At 43.3% G+C, this 27,687-nt stretch overlaps 1 protein-coding gene across 1 annotated transcript; it reads left to right on the forward strand.

The window, feature by feature from the left end:
* The first annotated feature begins 5,043 nt into the window (after nt 1-5,043).
* Nucleotides 5,044-10,094, forward strand: LOC124155624 (tubulin beta chain). The gene is made up of 4 exons (XM_046529615.1): nt 5,044-5,225; nt 5,328-5,436; nt 8,275-8,630; nt 8,725-10,094. Exons 1-4 carry the CDS (start codon nt 5,169-5,171, stop codon nt 9,544-9,546), a joined length of 1,344 nt encoding a protein of 447 aa, XP_046385571.1. The 5' UTR covers nt 5,044-5,168; the 3' UTR covers nt 9,547-10,094.
* The last annotated feature ends 17,593 nt before the right edge of the window (nt 10,095-27,687 follow it).

Here is a 27,687-nt window from a genome sequence, read left to right on the forward strand (position 1 = left end):
GCTGGTGGAAGGAGTCGTGTGCGCATGGAGTCCAAATCCCACCACACACGACTGCAGCATGATCATTGTGTGCTGAGGGAGTCATGAGTGCCGGGAGTCTTAACTTCGCCTCGCACAATTCTAGCGCACATCATGTGCTAAGGGAGTCGTGTGCGCATGGAGCTGATTTCTACCGCTCAGGACTCCCAACACGCACAGTATGTGCAGAGGGAGTCGTGTGCGGTCTGCGGAGGGGAGGGAGTCGCGACTCACCAAATAAGTCTCTCTCGCCTCACAGCTCTATCTGCTGAGTAGTAAATTTAAACTGACTCACTCGCGCAGTGCCCATCACTACTAAAGACTAGAAAATGGATAGTATTTGCATGAAGTGGCATACTAAGAGTAAGTATTAAATGACGTCCTCTATTTAGGGAGAATGGCTTCATTCCGTCAATTAAAAGACGAGGGAACAAAAAAGAAACATGATTAGTATTATGTGAATTACTCCCTACCCACGGCATACCTCCAAACAGCCAGTTTTTTTCCTGGAAACAGCAATGGCTCCTTTAGAGAGGTTTTACTGTATTCCTATCTGGGAATGATAGGAACTTAGTTTTTCTGAAAACATTGGTATGTAATGTTTATTAAAAGAAAGTTAACTGAACATTTATCCTGTCAGAAAGCTATTCATGTTAACATTCTTTGGATGAGGTAGAATGTGGTATCGGTGATATGCACAATGTATATGAAGCCTCTGAGAGTGACTGTGTATTTGATGCATCAAAGAAAACCAATAAATAGTTCAGGAGGGACAAATACTAATATTATGAGTAGCCTTTAAGGGTGAGTGTGTCTTTATTCCTTCTGTAGACCTTAATTCTTCTTTGGGGGCTTAACCTAACCCCTTCAATTTTCTTCCTTGCCCATCACAAGCTTATTTCTCCCCTTGTGGGGGGAGGGAAGCGTATTCATATTGCCGAGGATCTGCAAGCCCAACCAGAGAAAGGAAGAATCATCCTACATGAGGTATTAACCCTTAAGTTAGCTGGTGCATGGAGTGCACTACTTGAGTAAAAAGTACCAGAACTCAGACTAAATCATCATAGTTGAATTGAGTATGCCATATATCCTGTTGGGCATTCGTACACAATGTATTTGTAATGCTTTCATGTCAATATGTTGTTTCATTTCATTCTCACACGAAATATTTTTAATTAGGTGCCTTTTAGCACACTCCGTGCACCATGCGACCACTTAATGGAGTCGTATTTCACGGCACTGAGAAAGTTAGAATGCATATATTTCACTAAGTTCTACAACATTGTAAACTCTTTTTTAAATTAGACGTTTAAATATTTGTCATGCCTTGGGATGTATTACCTAACCTAACCTAAAGGATGTATTGATGTTCATCACAAATAACTTCCCTACTTCTGGTGGCCTAAGAAGGTATGATATTATTTTTTTTAGGTTGTGTATGGGAGTAGGCATTATAATAACACCACATTATTATGATATCTCATACATTTTCTTGTTTTATCTCTCATTTGACGGCTTAGTGTGCTCGCCATTGACATCAGTGGAAAAAAAACCCTCCTCCTACTCTACACCTATTAATTGAATATATAGTGTATCTAAAGTGCATGCGGACGCTACGAAAAGTCATGTTAAGTTCACGTTACTATCCACACCTACTTGTAGTTGGAATAAACATCTCTGGGTTTTACGCGCAGGCAAGAAAATCTCTTGGCAGCCTACCCACGCACAAACCCGAGAGAAATTCAGTCATTCTATTCCATATGGTGTTTTTTATCTGTGACATTTTCTGTCCACATGTACATATAACATTAGTTGTTTTTTAACATATTTGTTTTAGATAACATTGTAAATAGTGAAAACAATGATTGGGAAGGAATGAATTTGAATTCAAGCTAAGAAAAATAACTTTTCCGAGTTTATTTGTAATTTTTATTTAGGTCAAAAAGAAGTTTGGCAGATCATGAGATCGTGGAGATCCTTGAAAATTTGCCAATGAGGGATATTAACGGCAGTGATTTGGATTCAGAATATGAACAACATTTTGAAGATCATAGTTCAGAATCTGAATTGCAAGCTTCATCGGAAGAAGGGGATCATTCTGCTGACAGGGATGGCGAATTTTACTTGGGGAGGGATAAAACAACTATGTGTAGTAAACAACTTTGTAAAAGTAAGTTTGGTAGAACTGCTGCATACAACTTAGTGAAAGTGTTTCCCAATGCCAAGAAGAGGGGCCAAAATGTGAAAGATGAGTTTTCAGCTTTTTCTAAAATTATTGACTGTGACATCATTGAAATAATAGTGCATCATGCTAATCAGGAAATTCAAGAGAAACCCTCCAGTCATGCGTATTCTAGGGAAAGAGATAACAAAGACAGAAATGAAAATGAAATTCAAGCTGTTAAGGTCTTTTATATCTAACTGGAATAAAAAAATCCAATCATACAAACTTTCATGAACTTAGGACTGATATTGGTACAGGTGTAGAAATATGTCGCGCTGTTATGTCTTACAAGAGATTTTTGTTTTTATTGTCGTATATAAGATTTTACGATAAAAGACCAACACATGAAATGAGACAGTCAGGCAAGTTGGCACCAATAAGGTCTGTGCTTGAAAAACTCATCATCAACTGCAAAGGTTCATATTCACATGGTGAATTTTTGACAATTGACGAAAAATTGGAGCCTTTCAAAAGGCGTTGTAATTTAATACAGTACATACCGGTACATACCTGGTACTGGTAAACAGGCAAGATATGGATTGAAGATATTTGTATTGGCTGATACAAAAACATTTTATGCGTGTAACTTAGAAGTTTATTGGGGAAGGCAGCCCTCTGGACCGTATAGCGGAGACAACAGCCCTTCATCTATTGTTCACAGGCTGATTGAATGACTAAAAGGTTCCAATAGAAACCTGACATGCGATAATTGGTACATATAACAGCTGTTCAGTGGCATTATCACTTTTGAAAGAAAAAAATCGCTTTCATCGGAACCATCTGGAAGAATACCATAAAAGGGAAATACCATCTGAGTTTCTTCCCAACAAAAAGAGAAAACTAGAATCATTGATTTTTGGCCATCGAAAAAGTGCAATGTTAGTATCTCATGTGCCAAAAAAGAATAAAGCAGTAATTGTTTCGTCAACGATGCATCATGAAAATAGCATTTGCCAAGAAACCTGACAGTTTTAGATTACAACCGAACCAAAGGAGGTGTTGACACCGTGTATCAAATGTGTGGTAACTTCTCCGTTTCTATAAGATCCAGGCGGTGACCAATGATGATATTTTTTGGGTTACTGAACTTGACCTGCATAAATGCCCTAGTTTTATAATTTGTCGAATAGAGATTCTCCACACAAGCACAGGAGGGTATTTTTGAAAAGTTGGCATTGAGTTTAGTGAAAGATCATGTAAAAGATAGGATGAAACAGAATCTACTGCTGAGATTAAAAAATATTATTTTAAGGTGTGATCAAGATGAAAGAAGTAGAGGGATTAGGCCAAGTAGGGAAAAGGAAACGTGTGGGATGAAGGAAAGAAAGAAAGAAAGAAAGAGGATGTTGTATGAAGTGTGGTTGGTGTAAAAACAATAACACCACGTCGAAATGTGGTATATGCACAAAATTTACTTAAATAAATTATATAGGTACCATCACTTATACTTGCATTGACAGCATAGGCAGATCTAGGGGGGGGGGGGAGGGGCACGTGCCCTCCCCCCAGACCCTTAAAAAAATACGGTCCCATTATCATTGTGTTCGTTTTGTATTACGAGGTATCCTTGTGCCCCTCCCCCCCAGAGCAAAATCCTGGATACGGCCCTGCTTGTGCTCCCCCAGAAAAAACTCCTGGATCCGCCCCTGATTGACAGTGTTGAAAGCAAGGGAACTAACAGTGATAATAAGAATAATTGTCCTCAAAAATAGTTAGAATAATAATGAAATTCATTCATTAAAATGTTGAAATTAATACTGTAATTTGAGAAATAAAGGTTTGTGGACAAAAAATAAATAATAGTTGGTTGTTTATTGAGATAAAATTTACTTTTCGCCTTTGAAACCGATGGCACACGAAGTGCAGGAAGGGTTAAGCCCAGTCAAGGGTTGAGTGTACTCTTCGTTGAAATGTGATTGCTTATATTTCTTGGCCACCTGGTTGACCATTCAATCTTGTTGACTACAGAAGCCAAATTGAGCGATTCAACTGTAGTTTTGAGGGTTGCACATCCTTGTAAAATTTCATATGAGCTGCGAGGCATTAAAATAATTGTTAATAGACATAATAGGGAAATGACTTACCGTGATTCTGAATAAATTTTTCAAATGCTACCAAGTTATTTAAACGAAAAAGGAAAAAAATACTTGCGTACGTGGACCGAGATATTGCCTCAGTAGACTGAATGGACTCAATGAGAGGCATTGCGTACCACCTATGTACCGCCGGGAGTGTTACTGCCCCCTCTCCCCAAACGACCTTAATTCGCTTCGCGTTTGAAAAAGTTACCCGAATGCCGAATGTCATGAGGGTTGAATACCGAACCATGATCGGAACGCCCAGCGTTTTATTCTACTATGACTGTGGAGTTACATCCGATGCTCCTTAATGGGTACTCCCTGAAAGCGGACTTCTCGGAAGAACGATCATAATTTACATTTTTCCGTTCTCGACTCATCATTATATTCTGGAGTATGAACTCCGGAAAATTCAAAATGTGAAGCTACATTGTATTTTCAATGTCCTTATATGAAAGCTTCGTAAATATTTTTCATCCACGACGTCTTGACCGAGCATATGGGTTCATTCAACAACAATGTATTTTGTGGAAGACTGCGGAGGACTCGTATAAGTGTTGGTCACAACGCGAAATAGTCCCAAGCAATTATGGATAAAGTTTAACTATTCGAAAACGTCACTTTCAACATAATGACTTTAAACATTTTTTATTATATTTTATGATAATATTTTGTGCCATATTGGTTGAAATCGAAATTTTTGGAAGAGAATCGCTGCGTATTGATACTGGCGATTCACCGTTTTCCGTTGCTGTAGCGGTCTTTTTGTTTGAAACGCGGATGTAACTTTCAGGTGTTGTGAAGAAATTGGTGCTATAGCTAACTTTTAATCCTGTAGATTACCAAAAATGCGTGAAATAGTTCACGTTCAAGCGGGTCAGTGCGGAAATCAAATTGGAGCAAAGGTTAGTCCAACCTATGTTTAACTTACCAATATGCAACTCGGTTGTAAACGGAAGTATGACTTTGAGAAGCATTAGCAACGCATGCACTTTATATTTTTTTAGTTTTGGGAGGTAATTTCTGACGAGCATGGAATTGATCCAACTGGTACATATCATGGCGATTCAGATCTGCAGCTAGAGAGGATTAATGTCTACTACAATGAAGCCACAGGTACAAATCAGTGATCTTCCATCAAAAGGTTCATTGTTGAATATTTAGGAATTATATGCTTTCGTGTTAAGTTTCATCCGAAAGAATGGCTTTCGCTATAATCATAACACTTAATATCTTGTGATTTGTATGCACTACTCTCATACCTCTCGTTTCTAATAATTATGTGTTTATTCTGCATTGAACTTTCTCTATAATCATTTAAGAATCGATTACTGAAATTACACCATACTTGTAATTCTGAAGAAATATTTATGGTTACTCTAGCAAAATTAATGAAATGATGCTGTGAAATGTTCAATGTACACATTTGAAAAAAAGACTGAAAAAGATTTTTTTTAGAGGGTCATAGAAGATAGATTTTTCCTATATTCATCTGTTTTGTGTGTCCATGAAAATTAAACTCTTTTCATATACTTTTTTGTTCTTGTGAGGTACTCAAAAGTGTTTGCATGATTGAAAGTTTTTTCTCATAAAACCTATTATGCTTATCATTAGTGTAAGAATTTAATCTCCTATTTATTTCACTTTTATTTTGCAATTTTCAATGTCTCGTCCAGTGATTCAACCTAAAGTTTGGATTGGTAAGGGTAGAGTTCTTCCCAGCCATAGACGTGTAAATTTCACCCAGTCAGGGCAAGGGGGCCAATTCCTTTTGCTAGGCTACCTCAAAGTAGAGAATTTTATTAGGAGTTGCACAATGGCTTCACCGAGGATGCTAACTATTATTAATAGAGTAATCTACCCTCTGGACCACCATGCTCCCCATCTTTTTATAACCATCCAGGTAATTATTAGCACATTTGAGGAGGTTTGGAACAAGTGTGGGAATGATATGAAATTTGTGTCATATGGTGTGAAATGTGTCATTATTTTGTTTATATTTAAAACTAAACATGTCAGTTATCATTGTCATGCCAGTGGGAATGGGTAGTTGGCTTCATGATCACATAAAGAATAAATACTTAAAAACTCTCAAGACATACATAGTGTTCAATGGGTGTAATATGCTTGCAGGCAAATACCGCTATATATCCCTAAATCGATTTGGGTTCAAATTAAAGGTATTTTTAAAGTGGTTATTTCTGAATAATGTTGGGCTTTCATGTATCACTTTAAGAGCCATCTTAAAGTTATATATGAACACTTGGCTTATGGAGAGAATAGTGCCTTAAAATGTGTGATAATAATTATCTTTGTGCTCTTCCTCGTGGATGAGTGGATGTACATACACCTTTAGTGACAGCTAATGAAAGTTTTTTTTATTTTTAACTTATATCTGATTGCATTTTTCTTATGTGTTGAACTGTGTGTTGTTGCTGACATTTCAAGGTCTTGGTCATTACTTGTCTTAAGAGTTCATATACTCTCCTCTGCCCTAAGCTCTATAATCATATACTCAATGTCAGGGGAGGTGCGGTTACACATCTACTGCTTGTCACAAGTAGCAGCACTTCTCTTGCCTGCCAAGAACTTATTTAGGATGAGCTCCGAGGTGCTGCTTTGAATATGGTGTTTCTTTTGAAAATATGTACTGCTAAATAGATTTCTAGTGCTTCCTTTGTGATTATATTACAAAAAAGGGATAGTCGGCATACCACATCAGTTTTGTTGAAGTTGGATGTATGCCTGCATGTAGTGCTGCATTTAGTTATTGCCAATTTCTCTTATTGATCCTGGAGGAGGTGACAATAGTATTCCCTAGCCATGTTTCCATTGCCCAGACTGGCTCACTGGTGTAGGACTTGCTATAGTCACAGAAGACATGGTACACACTAGTTGTTGTGAGATTTATCTGGTACTTGGGGCTAACGCTAGCTGGTTATACATTTTGTTAGGTTATGTATGAATGGTTTCAATGCAATTCACTGAATTTATCTTGTTTTTTGGAACATCTCCTGGAAAAAGTTGAAATGTAGGGTAGGCAGGCTCTAGCCTCCAGTATTTTCTTCTCCTCGCCATCTTAGTGAGTCGGATTTGAGGTCCTTGTAAGGGTATTTGAATTAAGCTACCTTTATATCTCTTGTGATGGCATGTCTTCTTTTGGGGTATTGGCTCTGCCTCTGAGTTCTACTTGTCAGAGATCATTGTTATGTGATGAAAGAGAGTAAGCATCACCACTCAGCATTGATACGGATGATGGTCACTGTTGCCTTGTAAGTATAGTCGTTCATGTGGGTTGGCTTTGGATACACCCTGTGGCCAAATATAACATCTGGATTTCATCTATTCAAGATGTTGAAGAAGGGAAATTGGCTGTTGTTCTCTATACTTTCATGGTCAAAGATAAGTTTGGATTGGTCATTCATATGCTTCAGAAACTGGTCAATTTCATCAATCCTGGAGCATCCTTTTTGCCTAGATTGGACAGTTGAATATACATAATTGAAACCACTTCTTAACTTTCAGTCAGCCCTAGTTGGGTTGGAACCCATTTGACGTGTGTTCAGTCAGTTTAGGGATTAGTCAGATATTGATGTGGAGTTTAGTTTGCTAGACTCAGCTTGGTCTTGGTTCATCTTTAAAAATCTTTATTATGAGTGCCTTACCTCCTTTTATTGTTATTTTAGTGGATAGCATATATGGGAAGGTGACTTTAATCATCCTCTTATCTTTATTTGAAATGTTTACCGAGGCTTTAGTTTATTGCTCTAAGTTAATAATACATAATTTATTAAAGTTAATACATATATCATCCTGTTAGGTCAATAATTATGCAATTCATGAATATCAAACAAAGAACTTGATTGAGCAGATATATGTTTACAAATATTCATAAAGTGAAGTAATGATAGTGGTATATTTCATTGTTTCTAATGCAACAATTTCTACATACAGGTGGTAAATATGTGCCACGGGCGATACTCGTTGACCTTGAGCCAGGCACCATGGATTCTGTACGTTCTGGCCCTTTTGGCCAAATTTTCAGGCCTGATAATTTTGTCTTTGGTCAGAGTGGAGCCGGTAATAATTGGGCTAAAGGGCATTACACTGAAGGTGCTGAGTTAGTTGACTCAGTGTTAGATGTTGTCCGAAAGGAAGCTGAAAGTTGTGACTGCCTTCAAGGATTCCAGCTTACTCATTCATTAGGAGGTGGAACTGGGTCTGGCATGGGAACTCTTCTAATCTCAAAAATTAGGGAAGAGTATCCTGATCGAATAATGAATACATTCAGTGTAGTCCCTTCTCCTAAGGTAATGATTTGTAATAGGATAATGTGAAATAGCTTTTTTGTAGAATCATTTAAGATGTATGTCATTGTAAATTATTACTAACTTGTATCTTCAGGTTTCAGATACAGTTGTGGAGCCGTATAATGCCACTTTGTCAGTGCATCAGCTGGTAGAAAACACCGATGAAACATATTGTATTGATAATGAGGCTTTGTATGATATATGTTTTCGTACATTAAAATTGACAACTCCTACTTATGGAGACCTTAATCACCTTGTATCAGCAACGATGTCTGGGGTTACCACATGCCTAAGATTTCCAGGTCAACTGAATGCTGATCTGCGGAAACTTGCTGTAAATATGGTTCCATTCCCACGTCTTCACTTTTTTATGCCAGGTTTTGCTCCCCTTACATCACGTGGGTCGCAACAGTATCGTGCTCTCAGCGTTCCTGAGCTAACTCAGCAAATGTTTGATGCAAAAAACATGATGGCAGCATGTGATCCTCGTCATGGTCGATATCTGACTGTGGCTGCTGTCTTTAGGGGGCGAATGTCAATGAAAGAGGTTGATGAACAAATGCTAAATGTTCAAAACAAAAATAGTAGTTATTTTGTGGAATGGATTCCAAATAATGTGAAAACAGCTGTATGTGATATACCTCCTCGCGGCCTAAAAATGTCAGCCACCTTTATTGGAAATTCTACAGCTATTCAAGAACTATTCAAGCGAATATCTGAGCAATTCACTGCTATGTTTCGACGGAAGGCTTTTCTTCATTGGTATACTGGGGAAGGTATGGATGAGATGGAATTTACAGAGGCGGAATCGAATATGAATGATCTTGTGTCTGAGTATCAGCAGTATCAAGAAGCAACAGCTGAGGAGGAGGGCGAGTTTGATGAGGATGAAGAGGGAGAAGCAGATGAAGCTTAATCTAAGACTTCATGGCGAGGTTGTTATGTAACTGATCAATTGTATCTGTCAAATGTTTGATTTTTTCAACTTTCTGAGTTACTTGGGGCGTTTTAGGGTTTGTATGGGTAAGGATAGGAATTAGTTCTTTCATTTCAGAAATCAAAATGGGGATTTTAAGTGACTGTAACTTAAGAAAAGGTGTGACTCTAAATTATTAATCCATGTGTTCATCATGAAGAACTAATTCCTGTGAACCGATCAATGCATTTCTTGGTGTATTTGTGTGACAAATAATGACCAGAGTAACTTAGCCATTTTAAATAAAAGCTCTCTGTGGTGACTTAATGTGATAACGTATTTTTGTACTTAGTCAAGAAATTCGTTTAAATGAAAAATGTGAGATTGTTTGTGATACCATGAAAGACATGTGACTGTGTTTTTTTAGAAACTTAAAAATGTCTCCCAGTATTGGTTATATAAAATAGAAAGCCAAAAAATTCTTTGTACAGGATGTAAATCTGAATTTGTATTTCCAATGGAGTAATAAAACTAGTTTGAATAAAGTATTTCATTTTTCACGTTAATTCTTAGGGTCTTTGTCATTTTACAATCCCAAATTTTTAATGGTTTTTAACTTTTGGAGCATTTAGTAGAATACTTATGATAAAAGTTCACTCAGTTTTTAGTTACCGACCCTAAAAAAACTTGGAGATGAAAGATTTTAAAATTTTCTAAAATATTTATGTTAATTAAACTATTTGAACACCAAAGTTTCCGATGCCTTGCAGCTATTTGAGCAATCCAAGCATAGAACTCAAATTTCCACTCTTGTACCATTATATATGTAACTCATCTGTCCGTTAACATTGTACATTGTCGAAGTCCAGATTTCCTCTCCTCCCATGCCATTCATCCCATTCAACTTGGTTTCCCCAACTAAGTGGTACACTTGGAACACTACAGCGACCATTCACTGGCTTCTCTGGCAACTTTTACAGGAATCCTTCTTGGAGCTGTCCATGCCCAATAATCAAAGGTGGCTACCAACCCTCTCCCTCTGAACATTTACATATTTATAGCTGTAGAGAACACAACTTCTAAATGCTGAGCTAAAAGGGGGGCGACCTCCACAATCATACTATGCTCATATTTGGCTACTGCTTTTTACATATTTTGTAGTCCTAAGGTTGTTGACCACAAAGAACTCACCATTTCCTTGCTGTCCATCCATCTCCCTTCCTAGTATCTCCTTCCGTTTCCTACTCATTTCCTTTCCTCTCTTATGCAGATTTAGGGGAGGGGGCATGTGCCCCCCCAGACGCTTAAAAAATAGACTTTTATTTTACTGTTATTACGTTCATATTGTGTGTTACGGAGCCTCAACCATTAATTTCATATTAATAACTTTCATGTTAAAACAAAGAGAATACTTTGTACAGTAATTGTTGTATCTTGTCTTTAATCTCAAGTATGAGAAGATCGTTAGACGGTCAGACCTTTGTGCCCTCCCAGAAAAAAATCCTGGATTCGCCCGTTTCCTCCAGTACTTCACCTTGGAACTATCATCATATACGGCTCTAAATTGACTGCACCGAGCCCCACTTTTCTCCTGAAAATGATGTATTAGCATTGAGCTTCAGGTCGAGGTAAAGTTTACTTTGTGGATTATGTTAATTTCATGTAAGTTATTATTATTTCAATGTGTCTTTAAGTAAATGACTAATTCCTCTAAAGAATCCTTGAATTTGTATGTCGAATAGTGAATTCCACATACAAGAGGCCCTTCAAATGATCATGTTTTGTAGCTAAAGCCACACTACCCATCAATATGTGTTGCTGAATGTGTCTTGGATACATGAGTTATCATTTCGAGTCAAGAAGTGTTACTTTGGATCCAAAATTATCCCTCAGGCATAGGTTTAAAAGTTTACAAAGTTCAGGAATCAAGCTAAAAATCATTAAGATGGCATCGTCCTCAAGTTTAATTTTTTCATTGGCTCTGAGGAGCTGTCAACTGTGTTTAGCCCATGAAGGCTGACTGCGAATAGTTATATCCGTAATGTATGCAACCCACTCACCATTGCAGCTGATAAAGCTGGATAAGTTGTCTTGGGGTATTAGTAACAAGTTGTTAATTATTTGAAACTTCCATAGTGTGGTTAGTAAATGCACTGACTGTGCTTTGGTCTTATAGCCTATTTTAAGTAATATACTATACTAATGTAAGATAAGATACTTCTGCAGCAGTGTATGGACATGCCTATTGCAGATGCCTTTGGGACTGGGGGAGGGTATATTTCCGAGTAACCAATTTCTGAGATGGCGGAAAGGTAGTTCCAGTAAATAATCGCAGTACTTGTTGCTTACTCCAAAATTTTTGCATAAATGTAGTGGATTTGAAGGGCCTGGCAACATTGCTAGCAGGGCGACCAAATGCCCAGACCCCGTTTAATTGAGGGGTATTCCTTACCAGGTGGTGGGGGGGGGGGGTGACACAAGAGAACTTTGCCCGAGTAAGTATTTCGCCTTGATCCATCCCAGGGGCAGTCTGTGGTGATTGGGGGCCCTTGGCTGGACCTCATGTGAGGATTTTCTCCCCCACCCCACTCCCCATGAAAAATTTAGGTAATTGCATGCCCAGAAATGGAGTTTGGCTCTTAACTCTTTCAGCCCCAGGCCTATTGATTATTTTTCTAGAGGACCGACGTTTTTGGGTTTTTTTTAACGAGTCGTATTTTATTATATTATAACTTACTCTTAAATACTTTAACTGTGTCATTTATTATAAATAAATGACACAGTTAAAAAATGAAATCGACCAAGGGCATACCCAGCATAAGTAATATTAAATTAAGCTGTGGCTGGAGGAAATATTAAATTAGCATTATATTAAACGGGAAGATGGGTAAGCGTGTGGTACGTAAAGACCAGGTAAGCGATAGGATTCTGGTAGTAGAAATTGAGGAGCGGCCCACCAACCTAGTGGTGGTCCAAGTTGACATGCCCACTAGCAATCATAGGGAGGAAGAAGTAGATGAGGTGTATGAACAGCTCAAGGAAATAATCATAGACACACCGGGTAAGAAAAATCTGGTAGTGATGGGGGACTGGAACGCTTCAGTCGGGGAAGGGAGAGATGGAAATGAAATAGGAGAATTTGGATTAGGAATTCGGAACGACAGGGGAGAGAAAGCAGCAGAATTTGGCAGGAGAAACAAGTTATTCAACACAAACACATGGTTCAATCATCATAAAGGGCAAAAGTACACATGGAAAAGTCCAGGGGATGTGAGGAGATATCAAATAGACTACGTTATGGTAAGACAGGTTTAGGAATAGTGTGAAAAACTCGCGCAGCTTCCCAGCAGCAGATGTGGATTCAGACCACAACCTAGTACTTATGAAATGCAACGTAAGATTCAAAAGACTCATGAAAGGCAGGAGGGTGAGGAAATGGAATGTAGAAGCGCAGAAGGGTAGTTTGAGTAGAGAATATCAGGAACTAGTGGACATTAATATCCGGGAGATTGAAAGTACTAACACTTTTGAGGAAAGATGGGATAATATTAAAACAGGAACAGCCAATACGACGGAGAAGTCAATTGGCTATGTTGACAGCAGAAGGATAAAGAAGCATTGGGTTACAGAGGCAATGGTAAAAGAAATGGAGGAGAGGAGGAAGTGGAAGAACGTGGACACAGAGCACGGCAAATGAATGTATAGGTAACTAAATAATCGATTACGACGTGATACTAAGAGGGCAAGGAAGGCTTGGTGGAAAAGACAGTGTGAGGAAATGGAGAAGTAGGCGCGTTGTATGCCAAAGTGAAGTTACTATCGGGCGGCAAAAGAGGACAAGCCATGTCTAAAATTAAGGCTAAAGATGGGAGGATGATAACCGAGCGAGAAGAGGTACAGAGTAGATGGAAGGAATATGTTGAGGATCTATATGACGGAAGAAACAGGCAGGAGAGATTAATTTTAGAGGAGGAAAGTGCAGTGAAGGAGGATAATCTTGGGCTGGGGATATTAGATTCGGAAATAGAGAAAGGACTTCGTGATATGAAGGCTAGGAAACCAGTAGGCGTGGACAATATCCTGTGTGAACTTCTGAATAATCAAGGGAAGGATAGCAAGAAAAGATTTTTTTTGAACTAGTGCGCAGGATCTATGAGGAGGGATGTTGGCCGGAGGATTTCGTGAAGACGGTTTTAATTCCGCTACCGAAAAAGAAGAAAGCTGTGGAATTATTATAGGACTATCAGCCTAATATCGCATGCGGTGAAAGTGGCACTGAGTATATTGAACAGATGAATGGAGGCAAGGGCAAACGAGTATTTGGGCGTAGATCAATTTGGTTTCAGAAAAGGGAAGTCAACTCGTGATGCAATAGCAATAACGAGGTCCCTCGCGGAGAGGAACCTAGAATATGATCAGGAGGTATGTGCCTGTTTCGTGGATTTTGAGGAAGCGTTTGATAGGGTGAACTGGGTTAAGTTAATGAATATTCTCAAGAGAATAGGTGTAAATTGGAGGGATGGACGACTGCGTATCCTTATATTGCCCAGACTGCGTAAGTGAGGGTAGCGGACGGATAATCTGGCTAGGCAAGCATTGGCTAAGGTGTGAGGCAAGGCTGTCCTCTATCGCCGCTGCTTTCCAACGTATACGTGAGGAGATGGTAAGAGAAGCGTGGGACGAGTTGGAAGCTGGAGTGAAAGTGGGTGGAATGATGTTGAAATCGGTAAGGTTAACGGATGACCAGGCACTGATTAGCCAGTCAGCGAGGGGACTACAGGCTCTAGTGGATGCGTTATACGAGCGTCGCGAGGAGTATGGGATGAGGATAAATCATAAGAAAACTAAGGTTATGTGGTTTTGTAAAGCATCACGAGCGAGGAATGTGAGACTCAAGATAAAGGTGGGTGGTGAAAAACTTGAACAGGTGGAGCAGTTTAACTATTTGGGCAGCACATTAGAGGAAAACGGACATAGTAGCAAGGACATCAGAAAGCGAATTGCACTAGCAAAGGAGGCGTTCATGAATAGGAAGGAGCTTCTGAGAGGATCGTTATGTAAGAGTTTATAGAAAAGCTTAGTGAAGAGTTTGATTTGGAGTGTAGCTCTCTACAGTGCGGAAACGTGGATACTTAGGGAAGAAGACGAGAGAAGATTGGAGGCATTTGAGATGTGGGTATGGAGAAGAATGGAGAGGATGAAATGTACGGAGGAAAAGGAACGATGAAGTGCTGGACATGGTGGGTGAGGAGAGGCAGCTTTTAGATGAGATACGGAGGAGACAGAAGGTATGGATGGAGTTAGTGCTTAGCGGGGAGGGGATGTTGAAAATGGTGTTAGAGGGTAGAATGTTAGGGAAATGAGGGAGGGGAAGGAATAGAATAGGATTTTTCGATAGATTGAAATGGAGCAGTGGCGCAGCAAGGGAGGGGGGAGGTTTGGGGGTGAAACCCCCCCCCCCCCAGAGGTCGGAGGAATTTTTAAGTTTAATCCATTTTACTTTAATGGATTGATATTACTAATAAAATAGTGCAAGGATTAATAAAACATCCCTCAGAAAGCCGCAAAACTCACCATTTTGAATCGTTTATCTTATTATTCCGCCTTGTACATATTAATTTCGCACCTACCACTTATCCTGGTGGGTATTCCATACCCCCGCACACCCCGGTATTCTTCTTATAGTATTCTACCGATTAAGGTAGGTTTCCTTGGAGTACTAAAGAAGTGATTTGGAAGCCTCCCTTTCCTCCCAGTGCTGTCTTCTTTAATTCACTTTAAGGCCTGCTCCCTTTCAATCTATCTAAAAATCCTATTCTTTTCCTTCCCCTCTCTCGTTTCCCTAATATTCTAACCTCTAACACCATTTTCAACTTCCCCTCCCCGCTAAGTATTCCCTCCATCCATGCATTCTGTCTCCTCCATACCTCATATAAAAGCTGCCTCTCCCTGCCAACCATATCCAGCACTTCGTCATTCCTTTTCCTCTCTGTCCATTTCACCAATCAATCAATGGGACGAGAAAATGAGAATATGTATATCAGATGCAGATTTAGACCACAGCCTAGAGCTTATGAGAAACAGCATAAGATTCAAAATACTGAGGAAAATCAGGGAGACAAATAAATGCAACGTAGAAGCTCTGAAGGGGACTATGAGGACAGAATACAAGGAATTATTATTATAGTATTCTACCGATTAAGGTAGGTTTCCATGGAGTACGCAAGAAGTGATCTGGGAGCCTTCCCTTCCTTCCAGCACTGCCCTCTAAAACTCACAGTAAGGCCTTCTCTCTTTCAATCTATCTGAAAATCCTATTCTTTTCCTTCCCCTCCCTCGTTTCCCTAACATTCTACCCTCCAACACCATTTTCAACATCCCCTCACCGCTAAGCACTAACTCCATCCATACCTTCTGTCTCCTGCGTATCTCATCTAAAAGCTGCCTCTCCTCGCCAACCATATCCAGCACTTCGTCGTTCCTTTTCCTCTCCGTCCATTTCACCCTCTCCATTCTTCTCCATACCCACATCTCGAATGCCACCGATCTTCTCTCGTCTTCTTTCCTCAGTGTCCACGTTTCCGCACCCTAGAGAGCTACACTCCAAATCAAACTCTTCACTAACCTACCAAACCTATCACTATACAAATGCCAATGTTCAGCAGAAAATGTCAAACGGTCTGGTCATGCTCTTAAATGGATCACAGAGGAAAAGAGGAAGTGATTTGAAGGGTAGAAAGCTCAAGCGCCCAGACGCCGCGGCGTCGCCGAGCAAAGTGTGCGGCGGGAGAAGGCATGGAGGGTTGTATACATTTCGGGCTTTCGTGTTAATTTGGCTGCATACCTCGAAGGATATTTTTCTGCGAAACTAACCGTACAACTAATGAAGCATTGTCAATTATTTAACGTAATGGCGGGCCGAAATGGTATAATGATGGATTAAATGCACAATATTTGGTGACATTTCGTAAAATTACTGGGAGACGATCGTTTAATCCGGTTAGATATCAATATCCTAACTGACAATATATGATAAGGTATATAAATACCTCACAATATATGAGATATTATTATAGTATTCTACCGATTACATAAGGTTTCCATAAGGTGTTCAAGAAGTGATCTGGAAGCCTCCCTTTCCTTCCAGCACTGCCTTCTTTAATTCACTGTAAGGCCTACTATCTTTCAATCTATCTAAAAATCCTCCTTTCCTTCTCCTCCCTCGTTTCCCTAACATTCTACCCTCAAACACCATTTTCAACATTCCCTCACCGTTAACAATAAGCACTAACTCCATCCATACCTTCTGTCTCCTCCGTATCTCATCTAAAAGCTGCCTCTCCTCGACAACCATATCCAGCACTTCGTCATTCCTTTGCCTCTTCGTCCATTTCACCCTCTCCATTCATCTCCATACCCACATCTCGAATGCCTCCAATCTTCTCTCGTGTTCTTTCCTCAGTGTCCACGTTTCCGCACCGTAGAGAGCTACACTCCAGATCATACTCTTCACTAACCTTTTCTTTAAACTCTTACACAACGATCCTCCCATGGGAGGCGATTCTCTTTGAAGGGAAAGGTTAGGGTTGGTATTAACCTCGCCTCAATCAACACACTAAAGTATTTGCGACCACGTTTATTGCGATGGTAAGCGATACACTTGTTTAATGCTTCTCACGCGGGATAGTCCTTCTCTCTCCCCTTTCGTCAGCGTCTCTCTCTCGCGGCGCCTTGCTGGCGCTATCTTCCGCGTACCCTGGCGGCAGCGGCAGGGACCTCAGGGTCCCAGGGCAATGACCTCAACCAGGTGCTGACCTTGGTGACGGCGCTCGTAATGAAGAGCTCCACCACATCACCCCCCTGGCAGTGAGTAACCCTAGCGTGGAGAAGAAAAAAAAAGGAAAAAGAAAGAGCAGAAAATTTGTAAATATGTGGAGGAGAAAAAAAATTGGAGAAGGTTAGAGGTGGTAGTCCAGCAGATGCTGCGGGAAACGGACACGCCTCTTAGGGCGGCCACTGGGCAGCGTATATTCTGCCCCTGGAGCTGCGGGTGCAGGAGTTGGCCCATCAGCTGGAGGGATGCTGGTAGATGGCAACACCTGGGTTGAAGGCTGCCTCCTGGTGGTCGGAATGAGGATTTCACTCCTCTCCTCAGGGATGATTGGCTCCTCGGAGGTGATGTACGCAGGTTTCAAACGGTCAATGGCAATGTTCGCATCACGGTTTGGCAAACGCACTTTGTAAGTTTTACCATCCCGCTGTAGGACCTTGTATGGACCGTTGTAAGGGGCCTGAAGGGCACCGTGACTTGCGTCATGACGCACAAAAACGTGAGATGCTGATGGCAGGTCCTTGCTGCTGGTCGAGGGCTTAGGCCTCGAAAGTGCTCCCGGAGCTGGGAGGTGAAATAGGTGGCGTTGGGGGTGGGGCCACTGGTTGGGGAGAGGAACTCGCCTGGAAGTCTTAGTGGTTCGCCGTACACGAGCTCCGCTGGGGTGGCTTGCATATCCTCCTTCAGCGCAGATCGGAAACCCAAGAGGATTGCCGGCAGTACATCCACCCACTGCTGCGTTTGGTGGCAGCGGATGGCAGATTTCAATTGGCGGTGGAAGCGCTCCACCATACCGTTTGCTGCCGGATGGTATGCTGATGTTCTCAAGTGGACTGCACCGGCTATATTGGACAGCTGGCGGAAAAGGGCACTCTCAAATTGCCTGCCTTGGTCCGTGGTAATTCTCTGAGGCATGCCAAAGCGGGACAACCAATCCCGAAGGAAGGCACGTGCCACAGTTTCGGCGGAGATGTCCTCGACAGGAATGGCCTCAGGCCACCGTGTAAAACGGTCTACACAGGTGAGGCAGTAGCGGTAACCACGGCAGATGGGGAGGGGACCAACAAGATCTATGTGTATATGTTCAAATCTCCTTCCTGGCAGAGAGAAATTAGAAAGAGGTGAGGAGACGTGCCGTGTGATTTTAGATCGCTGGCAGGGGATGCAGGAACGAGCCCACTGGCGGCAATCTTTTTTGATTGATGGCCACACAAAACGAGTTGTCATTAATTTGGTGGTGGCTCTCACTCCGGGGTGTGAAAGGTTGTGTATCGAGTCGAATGCTTGGCGACGGAAAGCTGGTGTGACGTATGGTCTAATGTTTGAGGTAGATGTATCACACATTAAATGTACACTGCACCCGGGGATTGGCACTTTCTTGAGAATTAAAGTTGTTTCAGATTTGATAAGGGAGGCCAGTTCCTCGTCAGTCTCCTGGGAACGGCCTAGTGCCTCAAAATCATTACCACGAGCCACTTCCTCAATTCGGGACAAGGCGTCCGCAACGATATTGTCGGCCCCCGCTACATGACGGATATCCGTTGAAAATTGGCCTATCAGGTCAAGGTAGCGGAATTGCCGGGGTGAGCACTTGTCGGACTTTTGTTTAAATGCATATGTTAATGGTTTGTGGTCCGTGAAAATCGTGAAAGTTCGCCCTTCGAGCATATGTCGGAAGTAGCGAACTCCACGGTAAATGGCCAATAATTCCCTATCGTATGGGCTATACTTCTTTTCTGCAGCATTGAGTTTTTTAGAGAAGAAACCCAAGGGTTTCCAACCGGTGTCTGTTTGTTGTTGCAGAACTGCCCCCAGGGTAAAATCCGAGGCGTCGGTGAAAAGGCCTAGGGGGAGGGAGGGAACTGGGTGGGCGAGGAGGGCAAAGTTGGAGAGGGCGTCTTTGCACTTTTGAAATGAGAGGCGCAATTCGGGCGTCCATGTGATCTCGTCATTTCCTCGCACTCCACCACGTAATAAATCATTGAGTGGCGCCTGTAATGACGCCGCGTTGGGTAGGAAACGTCTATAAAAGTTGACCATACCCAAAAACTGACGTAACTGTTTGATAGTCACCGGCTCAGGAAATTCTTGAATGGCACTAACCTTGTCTTTTAATGGCTTTGTACCGTCAACACTTACGCTATAACCTAAAAATGTCACTTGTGACACACCAAAAACACACTTGGAGGGATTGATAACGACACCGTAATCACTAAGCCTAAGGAAAAGTTCGCTTAGGTGGCGCTCGTGCTCGTCCTCGTCTTTAGAGGCGATCAAAATGTCGTCCAGATAGGCGTAAGTGAAATCTAGGCCTCTGAGCACCTCGTCAATAAACCTTTGGAATGTTTGCGCCGCATTGCGGAGTCCATATGACATAAAAGGAAATTCAAAAAGTCCAAAGGGTGTGGTGATGGCGGTTTTGGGAATATCTTCCTTGTGCACAGGAATCTGGTTATATGCCCTTACTAAATCTATAGTTGAAAAAATTCGGGCTCCACTAAGGGAAGAGGAAAAGTCTTCTATGTGAGGGACGGGGTAACAATCGGGTATAGTGCGGGCGTTCAAAGCGCGGTAGTCACCGCAGGGGCGCCACTCGTTACCTTTTTTCGGGACGAGGTGGAGGGCTGACGACCAGCTGCTGTCTGAACGGCGGGCGGTACCCATTCGCACCATCAACTCGAATTCCCTCTTGGCTGCGTCGAGCTTATCCGAGGCCAGGCGTCGGGGTTTACTGCATACGGGCTGGCCGGGAGTGGTGCGTATGAAGTGCACGGTTGAATGTTTTGTCTTCCCGGGGGTTCCTGCCGGGCGAGTAATCTCCGGGAAACGGGACAAAAGGGTGTGGAAACGGGACTCACCAACAACCGCTTTTATTTGGTCCCCGGAGTGGACGCCGATGCTACCGATGGCATGCAGTGAGGTGGTGCCATCGATAAGTTTGGCGTTTCTCACGTCCACCAAAAGTCCAAAATGAGTTAAAAAGTCGACGCCAATGATTGGCTTCGATACGTCGGCGACCACAAAACGCCAAGTGAAGTCACGACGAAGGTTAAAATTCAAATTTAAAGTTTCCCAGCCGTAAGTGTGAATAATTGAGTCGTTCGCGGCGAACAATTGATAATCTGTCCGCGTCCGTGGTCCTTTTACATATGAGCGCGGATACACTGATAGGTCCGCTCCGGTGTCCACCAGGAATTGCACCTTAGTGCACACGTCGGTCATGAAAAGGCGGCTGGAAGTAGGGCAAGGGTCGGCAGCCGCATTTACAACCTGCCCGGGATGTTTTCCGGAGTGTAGGAACAGGGGGGAATGCACTTGTGAGCGTCCTTGCCGAAGCGCCAGTGGTACCAGCAGACATTCGGGTCGCGAGGGCCTGGTGACGTGGGGCGTGAGGCACTTTTTCGGGAGCGGGAACGGGATCTGTGACGGCGATAATGAGGGTGCCCCGAGACGGAGAGTGCGCCTACCTGCCGGGTGAGCTCGTCCATTCTGGCGATGAGGGAGGCCATTATCTGCGAACAGCCCGCGGCACAGGTTTGGGAGGTAGGGGCAACTTCACTTACACTGAGGGAAGGGGGAGGCGTTGCACGAGGGACCACTTCGTTTATGCGGTCCGCTAAGGACCCAAGGGCGTTGAGGTCTGGTGCATCGTGAGCCGCTAAAATAGCGTGCAAATGGCTCGGTAGACGTGAAAGCCACAGCGATCTTAGGAAATCGTCCGTGACGGAGTTACCCGCTAAATCCCGCAAATGTCTCAAAAACTGGGATGGTTTCCTATCCCCCATCTCCTCATGCTCCAAGAGGAGTTTTAATTTATGCTCCTGCGATGCGGAGAGTCTTTTAATTAATTCACTTTTTAAAGTATTGTACTTATCAGAGGTCGGAGGGCACGATATAATGTCTTTTACCTCCTGCGCGTAGCGGTGATCTAGCTGCGAAACCACGAACCAAAATTTGTTTTCGTCCTCCTTGACGCCAGCAAGATAAAATTGTCCTTCTAGCTGGGAAAACCATAGAGAAGGCTCCTCCGGCCAAAATGGTGGTGCTCGAACGGCGATGCGGTCCGCGCCGGGTTGCGATGCTGGTGGATCGGGCATCTTCACAAACACAATATAATAAACACAAAATAAGGAAAACTATTTACACACGCACATAGCACAGGATCACAATAAAAATATCAACTTAGAGACTTGATGGCCAAGGATTCGCGCGATGTCGGCGGCATGGCTAACGGAACTCGGCGTGGTCGCGCACATGGTACGAAAAAAGTTTTTTCGCGAAAATAACTCGCGTCGGGGGTCACCACTGAAGGGAAAGGTTAGGGTTGGTATTAACCTCGCCTCAATCAACACACTAAAGTATTTGCGACCACGTTTATTGCGATGGTAAGCGATACACTTGTTTAATGCTTCTCACGCGGGATAGTCCTTCTCTCTCCCCTTTCGTCAGCGTCTCTCTCTCGCGGCGCCTTGCTGGCGCTATCTTCCGCGTACCCTGGCGGCAGCGGCAGGGACCTCAGGGTCCCAGGGCAATGACCTCAACCAGGTGCTGACCTTGGTGACGGCGCTCGTAATGAAGAGCTCCACCACACTCTTCATTATGTCCTTACTGCTGTATCCGTTTTCCTCTAACGTACTGCCTAAATATTTGAATTGCTCAACCTGCTCAGGTTTTTCACCACCCACCTTTATCTTGAGTCTCACATTCCTCGCTCGTGATGCTTTACAAAAACGCATAACCTTAGTTTTCTTATGATTTATCCTCATCCCATACTCCTCGCAACGCTCGTATAACGCATCCACTAGAGCCTGTAGTCCCCTCGCTGACTGGCTAATCAGCGCCTGATCATCCGTGAACCTTACCGATTTCAACATCATTCCATCCACTTTCACTCCAGCTTCCAACTCGTCCCACGCTTCTCTTACCATCTCCTCAGCATATACGTTGGAAAGCAGCGGCGATAGAGGACAGCCTTGCCTCACACCTTAGCCAATGCTTGCCTAGCCAGATTATCCGTCCGCTACCCTCACTTACGCAGTCTGGGCAATATAAGGATACGCAGTTGTCCATCCCTCCAATTTACACCTATTCTCTTGAGAATATTCATTAACTTAACCCAGTTCACCCTATCAAACGCTTCCTCAAAATCCACGAAACAGGCACATACCTCCTGATCATATTCTAGGTTCCTCTCCGCGAGGGACCTCGTTATTGCTATTGCATCACGAGTTGACTTCCCTTTTCTGAAACCAAATTGATCTACGCCCAAATACTCGTTTGCCCTTGCCTCCCTTCGTCTGTTCAATATACTAAGTACCACTTTCACCGCATGCGATATTAGGCTGATAGTCCTATAATAATTCCACAGCTTTCTTCTTTTTCGGTAGCGGAATTAAAACCGTCTTCACGAAATCCTCCGGCCAACATCCCTCCTCATAGATCCTGCGCACTAGTTCAAAAAAAATCTTTTCTTGCTATCCTTCCCTTGATTCTTCAGAAGTTCACACAGGATATTGCCCACGCCTACTGGTTTCCTAGCCTTCATATCACGAAGTGCTCTCTCATTATTTCCGAATCTAATATCCTCGGCCCAAGATTCTCTTCCTCCACTTCAATTTCATCGTCTAAACTCAATCTCTCCGGCCTGTTTCTTCCGTCATACAGATCCTCCACGTATTCCTTCCATCTACTCTGTACCTCTCCTCGCTCGTTTGGCATCCTCCCATCTTTAGCCTTAATTTTAGACATGGTTTGTCCTCTTTTGCCACCCGATAGCGATTTCACTTTGGCGTACAACGCGCCTATTTCTCCATCCTTCTGGAACTTTTCCATTTCCTCACACTGCCTTTTCCACCAAGCCTCCCTTGCCCTCTTAGTTTCATGTCGTAATCGATTATTTAGTTCCCTATACATTCTTTTGCCCTGTTCTGTGTCCACGTTCTTCCACTTCCTTCTCTCCTCCATTTCTTTTACCATTTCCTCCGTAACCCAAGGCTTCTTTATCCTTCTGCTGTCAACGTAGCCAATTGACTTCTCCGCCGCATTGGCTATTCCAGTTTTAATATTATCCCTCCTTTCCTCAAAAGTGTTAGTACTTTCAATCTCCCGGATACTAATGTCCACTAGTTCCTGATATTCTCTACTCAAACTACCCTTCTACGCTTCTACATTCCATTTCCTCACCCTCCTGCCTTTCATGAGTCTTTTGAATCTTACGTTGCATTTCATAAGTACTAGGTTGTGGTCTGAATCCACATCTGCTGCTGGGAAGCTGCGCGAGTTTTTCACACTATTCCTAAACCTGTCTTACCATAACGTAGTCTATTTGATATCTCCTCACATCCCCTGGACTTTTCCATGAGTACTTTCGCCCTTTATGATGATTGAACCACGTGTTTGTGATGAATAACTTGTTTCTCCTGCCAAATTCTACTGCTTTCTCACCCCTGTCGTTCCGAAATCCTAATACAAATTCTCCTATTTAGTTTTCATCCCACCCTTCCCCGACTGAAGCATTCCAGTCCCCCGTCACTACCAGATTTTTCTTACCCGGTGTGTCTCTAATTATTTCCTCGAGCTGTTCATACACCTCACGTACTTCTTCTTCCCTATGATTGCTAGTGGGCATGTAAACTTGGATCACCACAAGGTTGGTGGGCCGCACCTCAATTTCTACCACCAGAATCCTATCGCTTACCTATACCTACCACTCGCTTACCCATCTTCCCGTTAAATGCTAAAGCTACCCGTCGCTGGCTTTCTTCCCCTCCACTGTATATAACCGTATACCCATCACTCCAATAGTCCCCCCATCCCTCCATCTCACCTCGCATAATCCTAAGATACCTATCCTCCCTTTATCCATTTCCCTTTTGATATTTTCTAACTTCCCCGCCCTCATCATAATCCTCACATTCCACGTCCCTACATTTCTAGCCGACTTCTTCTCCTCCATCTTCCTGGCCTTCTTGTCTTCCTTCTTCATTGCTTCCTCTGCTGATGATGATGATGATAAGTCTCTGCAAGGATTTCGCATGTTGACGACCCCGAGGACCTTGCCGACCTCGCTGCCGTGCCCGACACCCGCCCTTTGAGGACGGGTCCCGGGGGATGAGATTCCGAGGCTCATTTGGTTGTACTGCATGTTTTCAGGGAATAGATAGTTAGTAGGGTTTCCCACTTCCATTCCAACAGTGTTTTTCACGTGACACCATCACGTGGACTACCTTTCGTCTGGCTCCTACCCTTCGACCTATCTGGCATGGGTGGCCCTAATGGGAATAATTTAGAATTAATCCCGCCAGTGCAGCACTAGGGGTCATAGGAACGCGCAAGCCTTTCCACCGCGACAAGGTTGTAGCCCAAGGGAAAGGACCCCGGTATTAGTTGCACCTAAACCCCCCCCAGCCTTAATTCCTAGCTGCTCCCCTGAATGGGAGTGGGCCTTACAGTGAATTAAAGAAGGCAGTGCCTACTTAATCGGTGGAATAATGTAATAATAACGTTCAAAATTTAAGTAAATCAAAAAATCTATTGTTATTTACGCACAATTAGTTTGCTTTCCGTAATCATATGTAGTTTCCTTTTTCCGATCGCGATCTTTATAGCGGCGATAACGTGATTTTATTCGTACTTCTTCTGCCCCGTTTAATAACTAGTTTCGAAAGACCACGTATCCCAGGCTGCGAGATCGCGGATCGCGGAAAAGTTGTTTGCATGAATGCTTCGAAACTACTGTGCGACGTCGGAAACTATAATCGTCAGGAGCCACGCCGCGTAGTCGCGTCTCGCGCAAGTTTCCCCAGAGTGCAACTACTGCTGGACGTGTTTCCGTGATCGCGCTCCGCAGTGCTTGAAAAAACATAAACACGAAACTCCCCTGAAGGGAACTGGCGCGCGATCACACCATCGCGCAGCGCTGTTTATAGGAAACCAGGCAAATTGTCTGCGAATGCGAGTGCCCGGCTATGACTAATATATGACTGCCATATCTACTTGCTCTTTCCCCGCTGCCTTCACGTCTACTATTCTCTTCCCCTCCAGTTTGACCTTGAATGGTTGCAGCGTGAACATGCCCGAGTGCGACGATCTCTCCGGTTCCCTTTTGCTGTATTGAACCGCATGCGAGGTCACGGCTTTACTTCCGCATTTGCTATATAGAAAATATGCTATTAAAGATCCTAGATAACATTCCTCTTGGTTTACCATTAAAAAATCTTCTATAATTAAGTTTTTCCCGCCGCAATCCGTCGTCTGCAATGCTAGTGCTTGAAACATTCCTTATAAGCAAGTGAATAAAATAATTCCACTTTACGGAGGGGTTTTTCGGGAAATAATATGCCGGGTGTAGCCTTTTATTAAAATGGAAATATCCTGGTGTTTTTGCGTCCGATTTTATTTTTTTTATGAAGATCGCGGAAATCGTCGAAGTAGCGCGAACTCGTGCACGGATAATCCGCAACACGGACAAACCGCAGCCGGATAATCGGTATAGTCTACTGTAATTGTAAAAAAATTTGTTCAAGTAATCCGAGTCTTTTTATTGCACATACCCTTCACAAACGACGTGAGTGTTGTAGGGTCCTCCTCAGCTCGGGGCTATCGGCGACATGGTATGAAATAATGGGCCGGATTATGGCCTTACGAAGATACACTCTTCTGTGTTGCGGGAGATTCACGTTTCCAAGCATCGATGATAACTGATGCCTCCGTACTCCCACGATGGCTGCTTTGCGGCGGGCGTGATGCTTCATGGTGAGCCTGCGATCCAGATGGACTTCAAGGTATTCCACCGATTCTTGCCAGAGGACTTCCGTACACCCCACGAGGAGTTCGCCGGGTTCCTTCCGTCCTATAGAGAATACGATGGCTTGGGTTTTCTTCTCGTCCACGCCAAAACGCCACTTGGAGTACCAAACCATCAGGTATTCGGTGGCTCGCTTCAGGTAGGTGACTGCCATCTGGGGATTCATTGACCTCGCTAGGATGCCGCGTCGTCTGCATACAGGGCTGCCAACATATTTGTACCGAAGCCTCCTGGAATATCCGCTGTGTAGATGTTGAACAGAGTGGAGAACAGCAAGCTGTCCTGCGGTACTCCAGCCTTGATGCGCCGATTCCTCGAAACCGCCGGTCCCCACGCAACGTAGAATTCTCGGTACTGGAGCCAGGAAGCAACGATAAGGAGAATCCATCGCTGGTATCCGAAGCAATGCATCTTCCCAAGGAGACCCTCGTGCCACACCTCGTCGAACGCCTTGCAGATGTCGAATGTGGCGGAGCTCTTAATTTCAAGCACCGTCACCAAGGCCAGCCACCTGGCTGAGGTCATTGCCCTGGGACCCTGAGGTCCCTGCTGCCGCCACCAGGGTACGCGGAACCTGGCACCAGGAAGGCGCCGCGAGAGAGAGGCTGACGAAACGGCAACGGAGAAGTGCTATCGTGCGTGAGAGACATTGAGCAAGTGTATCGCTTACCATCGCAATAAACGTGGTCGAGCTTACTTTCGTTTACTTTATTGAAGTGAAGTTTATTACTGGAGTACCCCCAAAACCCTTCATCGAAAAAGGTTCCAACCTTAGTGTGGCATTATTTAGGTTCCCCCCCAAACTTTCTCGTACCCCCCCATAAATTCCTCCGAACTTATCCGCAGAACTTTAAACTAAAGGGTTTTCGCGCAAAGGCCCTTTGACTCAAAGGGTCGGAGACTCTTAGTCTCGGAACTCTTGTCTCCGAACTCTACCCTCCGAAATCTGCTAACCGAACCAGCCATACCTGGAGATCAAGACTTATAAAGGTAGTACGGCGGAAGAATATCTACTCCTGGCAATCAAGGGGAAGTGGGTGCTGAGGCATAAGAATGCAGTTTGAAGTGAGAAGTACTCCACTTGTCCTATCACAATTCTCTTACACTCCAACACCTCACCCCACTGTCTTTCCACTATATGTCTTTCCCCTCCTTAAATTCCAATGACTTGCCTCCACCAGCTATCATCCCACTTGGTTAGGTCTCAAACCCAGAAGATAGAGGAGAGAAAATCCGGCGGTACGCGGTTCTCCCCCAACCCCGGTTTGGATGAGGGACGTTTTGCAGTGGTGCCAGTCAACAGGGGCGCCTAGCGGCAGGTTTACTCGGATTCGGCTAACTTGAATATCGCCCTGTTACCCCTCCACTTCTTTGCAAATTCCCTCCCCTCCACCCTGATACGTTTCGGAGCTCGCAAGCTCTCTTGCTTCGGCGCTCGCGGTGGATAGATGGCTCGTCTGAGATGGGTGATTTCTGCAAAATCATACAGCTTGTACTTTCTTAG

Source organism: Ischnura elegans, chromosome 3, assembly GCF_921293095.1.
Source record: "Ischnura elegans chromosome 3, ioIscEleg1.1, whole genome shotgun sequence".
Lineage (NCBI taxonomy): Eukaryota > Metazoa > Arthropoda > Insecta > Odonata > Coenagrionidae > Ischnura > Ischnura elegans.

What these genes read in the sequence shown, in the direction of transcription:
- LOC124155624 (XM_046529615.1), top strand. Translation starts at nt 5,169, where the DNA reads ATGCGTGAAATAGTTCACGTTCAAGCGGGTCAGTGCGGAAATCAAATT. An exon ending in GAAATCAAATTGGAGCAAAG is followed by an intron (nt 5,226 to 5,327) that starts GTTAGTCCAACC and finishes ATATTTTTTTAG; the next exon opens with TTTTGGGAGGTAATTTCTGA. An exon ending in GTGTAGTCCCTTCTCCTAAG is followed by an intron (nt 8,631 to 8,724) that starts GTAATGATTTGT and finishes TTGTATCTTCAG; the next exon opens with GTTTCAGATACAGTTGTGGA.